At 46.2% G+C, this 13177-nt stretch overlaps 1 protein-coding gene across 3 annotated transcripts in view; it reads right to left on the bottom strand.

Moving 5' to 3' along the window:
- LOC115393514 (PH and SEC7 domain-containing protein 1-like) overlaps nucleotides 1-13177 on the bottom strand; it is a 62394-nt gene that overhangs the window by 29255 nt on the left and 19962 nt on the right. For 2 of the 3 annotated variants that reach the window (XM_030098527.1, XM_030098528.1), the window contains 5 exons: nucleotides 7282-7476; nucleotides 6403-6483; nucleotides 4979-5091; nucleotides 4628-4686; nucleotides 3737-3826 (listed from right to left, as the gene is read on the bottom strand). In XM_030098527.1, the coding sequence (XP_029954387.1) occupies nucleotides 3737-3826; nucleotides 4628-4686; nucleotides 4979-5091; nucleotides 6403-6483; nucleotides 7282-7476 (538 nt within the window). Of the gene's footprint in view, nucleotides 1-3736; nucleotides 3827-4627; nucleotides 4687-4978; nucleotides 5092-6402; nucleotides 6484-7281; nucleotides 7477-9879; nucleotides 9978-13177 lie in introns of those variants that run through there. The other variant, XM_030098529.1, reaches the window with a different exon arrangement.

The following is a 13177-nucleotide window of genomic DNA, read 5'->3' as shown; positions in this document are numbered from 1 at the left end:
CTGGCATCAGGCCTTTATTTTGTTATTTCCATCCTGCTTTGCTGTCGTTTTCCTCTCAGAGCTTTATTTTCAGCAACAATCACTTTATTTTCATGAAAAAAAAAAAAAAAAAAAATCCCTTAAAACCGAACGAGGGCACCGTGAAGCGGCGGATCAGCACCAACTGGAGGCAGAAACACTGAGAGCTGAGTCAGTGATCACAGCAGATCCGCCTTCTGTACCGCTTCATCCAGCTCCGGGACGAGGACCGAGGAGACGAGGAGCTGAGCAGCTGAGTGCGATTAAATACAGGATCCCTGATGTCCCTCAAATAAAAACCCTGATATAAAACCCTGGTTTCCTCCAATAAAACTCTGAAACCCTCCAACATAAAGAGTCATCGGTCCACTGCTCTTCTCTAAATCTACTTCCTGTCTCTGGTCCAGATAATCACAACTCAGGCTGTAAAGTATATATCTCTACGCTGACGACTCTCAACTATTGATGTCCTTGAAACCAGCAGATCCAAGCAGTGTCCGCCCTCTGAAATCTTGCCTCAATCAAGTCATGGATTCTCAAAACCTTCTCAAACTTAACAATGACAAAACCAAAGTGAATTTCTTTGGCCCCTCAACCCACCGCTCTGCTCTGAACTCGTCTGGGAATCCCACTCAGCACCCTCAAGCAGTCCGCCAGAAATCTCTTAGTCCTTTCAGACTCCAACTTGTCTTTGAACAACTAGATTGGATCGGCTGTTGGCTCCTGTTTTTTCCACCTCAGACAAATATCCGTAATTCGATCTTTCATCGTCGCTTTATCTGTTTTTGCTGCCAAAATTTTTCTAGTTTTCTGTCTCGAAGTGTTAACTGGTCTCACTCAACTCTAATGCACCATGTGATCAATTAGCCTTATCTCTCATTTTCTGGCCAATACAAGCGTTAAAAAGACAGAATAGAAACCGCTGCAGTGTTTCTGGCTGTTACTGAAAAGAGTTGGAGCTGCTGCTGGAGCTCCGCTCAGGAAATTGCTCTATTCTGCTCGTCCATTGTGGCGGTAATGAGAAACATATCACCAGGTTTAATCAAACCACGCTGAGCTGGTGAGCCAGAGAACGAAGGAGAGGGAGAGGGAGAGAGGGAGAGAGGGGGAGAGAGGGAGAGAGGGGGACGAGTTGGGGGGAATAAACTGGCAAGAGGCAGAAAACCGAGAGAGTGACAGATAAAAGAAGAGGAGAGGAGGAAGGATAGAAGAGGAGAGGAGGGATGAGGATGGAGGAGGGATGGAGGATGGATGGAGGAGGGATGGAGGAGGGCCTGGTCGACCTGAGGGAGTCAGCTGGAGACCGCCGTCATGGGGACGTAGAGCCCTGCTCTTTATTTTCCGGTCCAGCAGGCAGATGATTTCTGTTTTGGTGGCAGGACTCGGGGGTCCGGCTGCCCCTCCGACTGAGCCTCTCTCCCACTCGCACACACTCCAACGACTGCTGGGATGAAAACACAGCTCCTTTCACTGGTGCAGTAATCTGAGTGAAACTGCTCCAACCCTCAGATTAAATCTGTTTCATTCCATAGAATTCAATCTCCCAAAATAAACTTATAGAACTGACTTTGATCTATTTCAGATCTTTTTTTAAAAGAATTATTTCAAACAAATTTTACCTAAAAAAAATTCAACTTTACAGACAAAAGCAGTGTTTTTGATCAGCATTTGTTGTTCTTTAGTCGTCTACTTTTTTCTTCTTGAACTTTTTTGAGAGTTCAAATGTCAGAAAAGACAAAACAGATTATATGGCAGGTTGAAAAAAACCTACTTATACAAAACTACCTAAATGTGTTGTTCAAGAGGAGGGTGTAGCGCCGAGGACGATACCTCTATGGACGGATCAAGACCACCTGGTCCTTCATTCTGTCCACATCTTCTGTTATTAGAAATCACAATGTCTTCTTTGTCATGTTAACCAGTTAAAATGTTAAATCGTGTGTCAGATTGAAACTGTTAGGGGGCAGCTTGGGGGCAGTTTGGTGCCGGTTTGGGGCAGTTTGAGTTTAACAGCTGTTTGGAGCTGATTTTGGGCTGCTTTGGGCTCATTGGAGCTAGTATCTGGGGTATTTGGAACTGTTTGGAGCTGGTTTGGGGCTTTTTTTTTGGACTATTTACAGCTGATTGGGGCCATTTGGTATTAGCCTAAAATGATTTGGAGCTGGTCTAAGGTGGTTTGGAGTTGATCTAAGGTGGTTTGGGGCTGGTTGAGGTTGGTTTGGGCTGGTTGGAGCTGCGTTAGAGCTGGTCTAAGATCGTTTGGAACTAGTTGAATCTTGTTTGGGGCTGGTTTAAGGTGATCTGGAGTTGGTTGAGGCTGGTTTGGGCTGGTTGGAGCTATCTGGAGCTGCGTTAGAGCTGGTCTAAGGTGGTTTGGAGCTGGTTGAGGCTGGTATGGAGCTGTCTGACCCTATATGCTTTACACTGTTTAACCTTCGGCTTCTATTCACGCTTTAACTCTTTAAAATGAGCTTTTACTGAATTACTGAGTAAAATCTTGAGCAGGCAGACCATCAGACTATTGACAAGACGACAAAAATCGAGGCAAAACTGGAGCGTAGAGGAGAAAGCGAGCTGTGAGGGACTGTGAGCGATCTCTCTGGCTCTCTGCTAATGTGCTTACAGCTCGTACAAACACAGACACCAGGCACGAGAGGGGAAATGGGAAACAGAAAATGAATGGAGGAAATGAGGGCTACATGGATGGAGTAGGTGGAGGAGGAGAAGAGGAAGGAGGTCATTTCATTGCAGAAAGTGATGGAGCGATAACGTCAAAAGAAGGAGCGGAGGAAGAAAAGCTGGAGGCTGTTTGTGGATTAAACTTCACTTCATTATACAGCGATCAATAAGAGGAAATTTATTGCCGTCTGACTCAAGACGTTAGCTGTAAGTGAAACTTTGAGAAATAAATGCATCACATACTATTACTGACAGATCAGATGATTTAAATAGCTTTTTAGTGATGTTTCAAACAACTCTCGAACTGTGGTTTAAACAGATTTGGTTGTTTCAGTTCAGTCTGACTGTTGTGTCTGTGGCCATACTGTTACAGCTGCGACAGGACAGGACAAGACAAGACAGGGGAGGACAGACGCAGCGCTGGCAGGTCAGGAGCTCGGAGGAGAAACTAGATCGGCCCTGCGTTGGAGGTGAAAGAGAGAAGATAAAGGTGGCAGCAGATTAAAGCGCAGCCGACTGAACAAGAGCAGAGATAAGGAGGGAGTGGAGCGAGAGCAGAGGAACATTTAGGGAGTCCGAGGACGAGAGCAGAGAGCTTCGCTCCGGGCTGCAGGAGCAGAAAGGAGGAGAACAAAGGAGAGTAGAGGGCAGGATTAAAGAAAGACTGATCCTGGATTTATAGCAGCAGAAATGAAACCACTAATGCACGACTCGTTTTGTCTCCGTCTGCGCTCGCTCGCTCGCGGCCGCACGCTGATATCATCTGCCCCCGATACCCGGCGCAGCTTCCATTTCGCAGCTCATTCCCATCGTTACCTCTCTCCCTCACGCACTGCGAAAAACAAGGAGCTGAACTGACTGGGGCCCCGCGGCGACGGACTCTGACGGACTCTGAGCAGACGAAACTCCATCAGCGGCGCCGGCGTTAGAACCGGCACAGACCGGGTCAGGAGGCCCAGAACCCGTCCGGATCGGGGTCCACATCTGGTCTCAGTCTGAACAAGCCCCTCATCTCCTAACTAAAAGCAGAGTCGCTTACTTTGAGCTGGTCTCTGGGAAAGTCTTGGCCCTCGTTCAGTCCCTCCAGGTTGCCGATGAACTGCGTGCAGGACATCCTCTTCCCGACGTTCTGCGGTCAGAGAGGCCTCCCATTAATTCACATTATTTCACACAAACGCAAACAAAACAGCCGCCTCCTTCACACATTTATCAGCCTGATGCAAACTGGAGTTATTGGCTCCATCGTTCACCTTGAAAAGATGTTTTGTTTTTGGTATCATTAAAAGTTTGATCATCATTTCTAGTTTTAAAATATTTCTAAATGTGCTTTTCCCCACTTTAAAAATGGCCTAAACTATTAGGCTTAAACTATTAAAATAATATAATTAAAAAAAATGTATTGGTTTCCAAGATTAAAACATGTTATTCACAATATAACCACACAAATCGACTTTCTGGACTCCCACGAGCACGGCTGATCACTTTGATTCGATAACCACTTCAATCAGGTTCAATAAACACTGAGCTCTTTATGCTATAATGAGAAATAATAGAAAAATAGCCTCTTTTAATTTAACTCATTTCATTAACATGATGATTATTTCCTATTTTCAAGCATTTTCTAAAATTTACCAAGATAAAGTGAAGAAATGCTGTTAATAAATACAGAGACTGGATAACGAAGGGTTAATAAAATGAACTAATATAAACTGATACACAGAGATGAGACTTTTCTGATTCAGATTCCAGTGTCGTCTTCCTTCTGCCATGAAATGGAATCAAGCTTTGAGGGTCTGGAAATCAATCAGGGAATCGTCTCCAAAACTAACAAAATGATTCCATTTTCCCCGATTTCTCCCGCTGAGCATAAAGCCGATCCTCCACCCGATTCCCCGTCTTTTCCTCCACGCAGTCCTCCAGTCCGACTCACCTGGCCGTGCAGATCAGTGTTCAGCAGCATGAGGGCGCAGGTGAGCGTGTGAACCGCGTCTACGGAAGAAAAGAAAGCAAACCACATTAAGACACTTCTAATTTCACGATTTTGATTCTCTCCATTAGCCTTCCAGCAAATTCATGAGTCCACACGTTTTCCTGAAATCACTGATAGTTTTATCCTGCATTTAGTCATTTTAATAAAGATGATTTCTTCCCTGCTGGGAAAAGAAATGAGGTCCTGCTAGCCCTGAACCTCCTTAGCGCCCCCCAGTGGAGGCCTGTGGCACACTGCGTTGATAAAGTAAAATAAACTACGGTGTCGTTGGGGTGTGTGTGGCCGTCTCACCCTCGGAGGGGGCGACTTTGGGGTTGCAGTCCAGGTATCGTCTGGAGAAGTGTGACAGCACCCGCTCCCTCTCCTGCGTCTCCCCCATCAGAGCGAACTGCCGCAGGAACGTCCTGCAGCAACACACACACACACACACACACACACACACACACACTGTTTAGAGATTTAGAGTTTCATCGACCAGCATCTCTCGCCATCAGAAGAGAAGATTAAAGTGCATTTATTTATGACTGAGTTTAGGATTCAGCTCTGGTTTTCACTTCCACTTCAGTGTATGGATGAATGCATGAATAACATTTTTAAATTTTAAAAAGAAATCATGTTCCCTCCAAACTGATTAAAGCAGAATTACACAAAACCATACTGAAACATTCCAACACATCCTAACTTGATTAAATTCTTTGTTTAATTTGTATATATAAGACATAAAAGTAAGACATAAAAATGTAAAGCAGAGCTGGACAAAAGTCAGTGTGTTCATTGTGTGTGTGTTCAGGGGGTGTGTGTGCCTGTGTTCAGTCAGCGAACACAGTATTCTCATCAGCTTCAGCTTCAAGAGACGCTTTCAGCCTGAACTCATGAATACAGCCAGAGATTTTAGCATCTCTGTGCTCAGTTAGCAAAACTGAACGACCCCTTGTTCTTCTTCTGTGGTGTCAAATGTTGAGCGGATTCACAGGGAATTAGCGCTATCTAGTGTTCAGGACGACGAATCGACATTCAGGATTTTTTTCCTGCTCCATGTCTTGTTCTATTGATCATTTTTGATATAGCTTCAATCCATGTTTTAAATGATTTATGGAGTAGTCTTTGTGATTCCACGATTTTACGTGCAGTTGTCTTATTATTAAACTTATTTTAAATCCGATATTCTTAGATTAAGATTTGAACGCTTTCACCTCATCTTCCTCTGGTATTTACATTTATTCTCTTCTTTTCTTCTCTCTTTCTTCGTGTGATCATTTTCTCAAACTGCATTAAAAATTAAAACTGTCTGAATACTTCTTGATTGATTTAATGGTTCTTTAATGTTCCAGGAGGATTTGTACTCAATCGTATTTCTGCTTTGACTGCGGATTGAAAATTTCCTCCAGGCCACATATTGATCATCCATCGATTAAAACACATCAGCTGCTTCATATTAGTAACAGGGTTGATATTTTCAAAGAATGGTGAAGCATGTGCAGTATAAGCAAATTTGGAGGGAAAAAAGAGGGAGATTTATATGTTATATGTAATTCCAAGCATGACCACCAGAGGGCGGTGATGACCAATAAAAAAATAAGGAAATTAAGCATCAAAAGAGATGCTTGAGGGAATCAAAGCAAAGAAAAAAAAAAGGAAGAAGCCAAAAACTGAAGTTAAAGTTTTAAGATAAAGTGGAAGTTTTAACACAGCAGGTAAAAGTGTGTTTTTCTCACCGCAGGGCTTGATCGAGAGCGAGGCTGGAGAAATTGAAGAAGCTGAGGTACTCCTCTGCAACCATGCGGCTGAAGTCGTTACTGCAGACAGACAGACATGAGAGGAGCTGAGAGGAGGGGGGAGATGTCAGACAATCCAGTGTGAGTGACTGCTTTCCGCTGTCAGCTGGAGCCGCAGACCGGAGGCGAGGAAGGAAAAAAAAAAAAAAAAAAAACAAGAGAGAGGAGAAGAAAGAGGGAGATTTCCCAGGGTGCATCTGTCAGAAAGTGAGGAAACCCTTTAATCCCAGATTCTGTCTCATCAGCGCAGCGGCGGCTGACAGCAGCGACGAGCTGCTGGAAGATGCAGATCTAGGTTACACTTTATAGGAACATCAAGGAAGAAATGTAACGGAGACTGAATGTAATGAAAGATGAACACGCATTAATTAAACATCACATGAAACAGAGGAGCTCCTTCTAGGAGCGCAAAATGACAACATGGCGAGGAGAGCTGTGAAGCTTCACTTATTAACACAGCAAGACGTATTCAAGTGACGTCAACAGTTACAGCAGATTAAACGTGTATCGATAGTTTTTAGAGTAACTTCTGCTTTAAACAGTATCACATACCCACTGAAGTTACCTCAGTTGATGCTCTATAATCTGGATTTTAGTGGAAATTACATCAGTCAGTCCCTTTTAAAAGGCGAATTGAACCTTTAAATGGGAACAATGAAGCCAATTACAGCTCTGACTGCTACAGGCTAATGCTAATGATACTAAAACACAGTTTTAGTAAAACAGTAAAAATAACAAAAACAGAAATGAATAATGTGAATTTCAAATGGGAGGAGGTCTGTGGTTCACTGCCATGGGCCACGGTTCCTCCGGACTCACTTCTTGCTGAGGTGTCTCGCCACGTCGGACTTCCTGAACCCGTCCAGGTTGAAGAGGCGCTTGGCCAGACGCTTGGCGGCCGCCACGTCGGCGCGGTGGCTGCCGTTGGTGAGGGTGTCGCTGCTGCCCAGACCCAGGCGGTCGCTCAGGTCCTGGTCCAGCTCCGAGTCGGTGGCCAGACGAGCCTTCTCCCTGCTGGAGGGACACAACGCCACAGGTTGGAGACGGCGGGAAGAACGAAAGACACGGGGAAGAAGGAGCAGCTGTGTGGCATGAAACACTTCATGATTCCAGTCTGGAAAGAGGAAGGTGCAGACAACTGACAGAAACTGGTCAATAATTCAGAAGGGCAGCAAAAAATAGGGACGACAGAAGACCGTGAGAGTGACAGAAATAATAACAGTAGAATCTCCATCTGGAGGCTGCAGAGCAGAAACCTGTTCATCTGCCATCAGAGCGAAGCTGAGACCGATCAGCTGAGCAGCTGAATGACTGACTCACTCAGGACCGCAGGACACACGCTTTCCAGGTGGGACTCAGTTTGTGCACAGATTGTAAATATACAAAGGTACCGGCAACCTGCGTGTGTGTGTGTGTATGTGTGTGTGTATACGGTTCAGATCTGTTTATTCGGGGAATACGCCAAAAATAAAAACAAGACAACAACCCAGCAGCAAGGAGCGTTCTCGACCAGTCTGTCTTCTACTCACACTCACACACACACGCACACACACACACACACACACACACAAACATTTGTACTTCTCCAGTTGTGAAGACATTCATTAACATAATGTACTTCCTCGCCCCTTACCCAGACCCTAACCTAATTGAAACTTCTTGTTCTTAATAAACACCTACACTCTGACATTCCCATATAGTTATGAATTTGTTATTTTAAAGTGACACTTGAAAACTTTTCAATCTTAATAAAACATTTTAATATCTTTTGTGACGATACATCGACTTACAACTAGTTGAATGACCCCTCTGTCACGGCCTGAGGGCGACAGTATTGCTTTCACTTGGACTGAGCAGCTGTGAGGAGGGTGGTAGGAACCCTGCACACTAAAACACTCCAAATATGCGAACCGCTTTACGCCATGCGACATGTCTGTGGTCTCCGAGGTGGGAAAAGCGGTACAAAAACAAAGTTACGTTTACCAAAGTTAAACGTTTATTTTCAGCATCATGATATAACATTGTTTAGCCACCATTAGATTCATTACCTTGTCGTTATCCGTCCTTCACACAGCCACTGGAAACAAATGAAGGCGAGTTCAGTCCGACAGCACGCCACCGGGAGCAGCATTTTACGACGCCACGCGCTAGGCCTCATGGGAACTGTAGTATTCCTTCAGGCGAAACACTACCGCTTTTGTCCACTGGCGCCGCCAAAATCAACGAAAACTGAAAGTTCCTTAGTGTTGCTTATATATTGATAAATTGTTGGTGTAATTGTATGTTACTTAACATGTAAGTATTGAGACAGTTATCAACCAGACTTAACTAAACTAATACCAAGAAATGATTTAAGTGAATTAACCTGAATATATTATATCCTGTTCAGTCACTGATATTTGAATCTAAACTGATTGGTGATCAAAAAGCAAAGATATTAAAGATGTTCAAACATCAACCAGAGAATCTTTTCCCATTTACTAATGCACTTTAAAACCTTTTCCTTCTCTGTATCACCTCCTCATTAAGCTTTTTCAAATCATGATCCAGTTCAGACGAGCAAAACCTCTGAAACCTCCAAGATTCTGGGATCGGAATTTAAGCATCTTATTTCACACCTGGATAGAAAGAGAAAGGCAATCACCAAATAACACATGCAATCGCAGGTAGAACATGCAAACTCCTCAAAGCCAAAATCAACGGGGTTTCTTCTCATGATGATTCCTGTTGATGTTGTGTGTCTCCAGCTGACACCTGCTTCCCCGGCAGGACGTTATTCCCTGAAGCAGCAGCGACTCACTGCAGGTCTGGAGACGCTTCCACCCGGTCTGCTCTTCACCTCTCTAAAATCCACAGACACGGATCCGTTTCTCTGCGTCTGAAGTCGACTAAACGTCCGGCTGCCGCCCGGCGTGCCGCTGAATCAGCGCTCTGAAGATAATGACCGTTATTCACTCCACCCGCCGGTGGTCATAATGTTATGGCTCATCACTAGCGCTCCACAACAGTCCGCAGCCTGAAAACCATCCAGCATATTTAGATAAAATTAAATCAAATAAGTGTGTGTGTGTGTGTGTGTGTGTGTGTGTGTGTTTAAGAGCGGACGGAGCCACAGGAGCAGATTCCAGTAAAAGAAAAAAAAACTGAGTAAAACTTCAAGGACGAAGCTCCACAAGTGCAAAACAAAACTTGAGGAGGGAGTCAGAGGATTCCTGAAGGAGCTGAGACTCGGTTCGCACGGCAGGATGTCTCCCCGTCCAGAGGTTGATGGTTCGATTTCCATCTGAAGGTAATCTGACGGGCCACCGTCACTGTTACTGTCTGAATGAGATTCAAACGACGGACTCAGACCTCAGATTAGTGTCTCTGTGACCCACAGGTGAGACCGAGGGGTGAGGCGCGTTCTGCAGGACGTACCTGTGATACGGCCTCCTGTTCGCCACACGCTTCTCATCTCCGGCTGCAGGCGAGGCGTGACAGCAGAAGACCGGCGGCGAGTTCCCGGCCAGGCCGCCGCCGCCGCCGCCTCGCCTCCGGCCGCTCCCCCGGCCCGGCCCTCCCCTCCTCCCTCTCGCCTCGTAACCTGACGGCATGGCGCCCACCTGGCCCGCCCGCCCGGCCGCTGCTCTGCTCTGCGCTGCGCTGCTGGCGGCGCCGTCTGAGGCTTCATGGACTCTTTTCCCTCCACTTTCTCACTCCGGCTCTGTTTGCTGTCATCTGATCCCCCCCCCCCACCAGTCAGCGGAGGAGCTGTTTGTCCTGCTGCGCCTCTTTCTGGTCTGTTTGCTGTTGTTTCTCCCTCCTCTTTTCACTCCTCCCTCTCTTTTTTCCCTCCCTGCTCCACTGTGTAAACTCTCCCCGTCCCCTGCTGACCTTGGATTGGAAGCACCGGCATGAGACTTGGCTCGCGTCTTCTCTTCAAGCCGGCCTCCCTTCCCTCCCCCGCCTGCCCTCCATTCATTCCTCTCTCCCTCTCGCTCCTTCGCTCATCCAGAGCGTTGATTGTTGAGTAGCCGTCCACCTTGTTTCTGGTGCTGTGAGGTGTCGGGTTGACGCCGTGTATCTGCCCGGAGGCAGAGGAAGGAGTCTGCTGACGCCTCATGTGGGCCTGCAGGAGAGGCGCTGCAGTCCGGGGCTCCGCCACCTGTTGGCGCCGCCGCCTCCAGAGCCAGCACAAAGCCCAGAGGTCCTGAGAGAGTTCCCGGCGTCGGCCCCGGGTTTTAACGGCGCCCGGGCATAAAGGAGCTGCCTCTCAGTCCGTTGAGCAGCTCCGCACAAAGAGCCACTGTCTGATGTTCAGAAAGTCTGAAAAGGGAGGGGAAGCGAAGGAGGAGGGGGCTGGAATAGGCGGGGAGGGGGGGTTGAAATTCCAACTTTTATCAAAGTATGGACAAGCCCTTCGGAAGGCTTTGCAGCTCTGGCTCTCGCTCCTGGATTCCTCGGATTCAGGAAAGATCAACGAGCTCAACGCAGAGCAAACGTCGGACTTTTTATCAGAAAGCGAAAAACAAACCAGAAAAGTGACTCCAGGTTTGTTTGTGGAATTTTTGCATGATTCAGCTAAAATACATCAGTGTTGAGTTTTAGACACAGTGGAGTGCTGACCCCCTCCAGCAGCTCTCTGCACTGTGATCCCGGTCCTCTGCTGCCACCCGGTGGCCAACGCAGCAGCCAGCAGCCGCTCCACCTCTGCAGTGCTGTCACATGAAGTTAAGGTGACGCTCACAAAGTCACTGAAACACACTTCAGCTGATCCCTCCGTCACAGCGACCCTCAGGAGCCACAGAGCTCACGAGCTGCGACGCTCCTTCAACAGGAAGCGTCCAGAGTCGAGACGAAGGAGAGAAACTAATGAAATGCAGATGAGTCTGTCCAGGATCGGAAAAAAAAGTGTCTTTGGAATTCAACAGTCAAGGTGAGTCTCTTGCTGCAGCAGCAGCAGCCATCTGTTTCTGCACAACATGCCTTCAGCACACACACACACACACAAACACACACACACTCCTGCACATACACACACACACACACACACAGAGGACGCACTTCATTTACGCACCTGCCCAAAAATCAAAAACACCGACGGTAAAGGAAGGCATGCATGCAAATAAATGATGTACAGATGGATGTAAACACAAACACACACACACACACACACACACACACACACACACACACACACACACACACACACACGGGCAGACAGCAGAGGGACCACAGGCAGGCAGCCTTGGCGCGACCTTCACTTCCAGCCTTCTAATAGCACTGCAGCACTGCTCGGTGAAGGAGAGCTGCACAGACGGAGATTCATCTGGAGTCTGACTCCATGAACAAGGTTCTGACCTCTGAGAGGAGAGGAGAGAACGTCTACGCTGCATTAATGCTGAGTTACCCGCAGGAACTGGAGCTGTAAAGTATTTATCCACTGCAAACAGGTCGACTGAGCAGCGAGTCAAACGATAAAAGAGCCAAAGAGCCTCAGAGAGCGGGTTACATTTGACCTTGACCCCAGTTAATCAATGACCTCTGATGGTGCATCGTCTTTCCTAAACTTTCACCCGGGTCATGTTTCATCCTCTAGTGGCTCGAGGTGCCTCAGTTCTTTCTCATGAATGTTTCACAGGTTCTTGTTTGTGGTTGTGTTTCAGCTCAAGCTGTGGCTTTGCGTCACAGTAAACTTGATTGTTCCTTTAATCCCATCGATGCGCCGCACTGCTGTGGCTCATCCAGAAAGCTGCACCTCGATGCCACTCAGCAGATTTCGGAGCACCTTGACGCTGCAGCAGGTTGTAAAAACTCCTCCTCCTTTGAGGCAGAAGCAGATTTTTTGTTCTGCAGCTCCATCAGGGTCACACACACCTTTACAGCTCGACGCAGCGTCTCCAGCTACCGTGCTGCTGGTGTTGTTGATGTTACGTAATGTTGGAGAAACAGTAAAACAGAAAGTACTGTTTTCAGACTGAATAAAATTGGAATGAGTAAATGTTTTCCTTCAGGCGTCTCACCTCCGAGTGTATTATTTATTTTCTCTTTCTTCTTCCGGTCTGGATTTCTGTTTTTTTTCGCTGAAATTTGAAGCTTGTTGTTTTCTGTCCTGCATCATGTTCCTCTGACTTCCACCAACACAACTCCAACACAGATCAATAACCCTTTTAAAAGACTGACTCTGGATCTGTTTCCATTCCTTCCTTTGTATTATGCCAGTGGTTAGAGATGACTTTAAACTGAAGTCTGGTTGAATTTGTGAGTAAAGACTCAAACGTGCTTCTTTTATACATGTCAACTCCTGCACTTGGTGGTTGTTCATCAATACACCACCAGAGGGCAGCGCATGATGTTGGTTCCATGAGGGACAAAGCTTCTCATCCAAACATCCATGGAACAGAATCAAACCAGAGATAGACTGATATGGGTTTTTTTTAGGGCCCATACAGATTATCAGTAGTCGAGGAGACCGATAACTGATATTAACAGCCGATATTTATTTGCAGTGAGATTAAAAATATTGGTGTCAAAATTTTGAATAGTGCAAATAATCTCAGGCTTCCCTAGCTAGTCCCTGATTACGTTTTGTAGGCTAATGGCAGAAGTTTTCAGAGTCTTTCATTATTGTTCATCTTTTTCTAAGTGGGGTAAATATTTGCCTGTTAATATTGAAATAATTAGTGTGTGTGTTTTGTATTTCGTCAGTGAAATGTTGCTCAGTTTAATTTGTTCC

Source organism: Salarias fasciatus, chromosome 8 (assembly GCF_902148845.1).
Source record: "Salarias fasciatus chromosome 8, fSalaFa1.1, whole genome shotgun sequence".
Classification (NCBI taxonomy): Eukaryota; Metazoa; Chordata; class Actinopteri; order Blenniiformes; family Blenniidae; genus Salarias; species Salarias fasciatus.
Note: the sequence above shows the minus strand (reverse complement) of the source record. Positions and strands in the feature narration are given on the sequence as shown.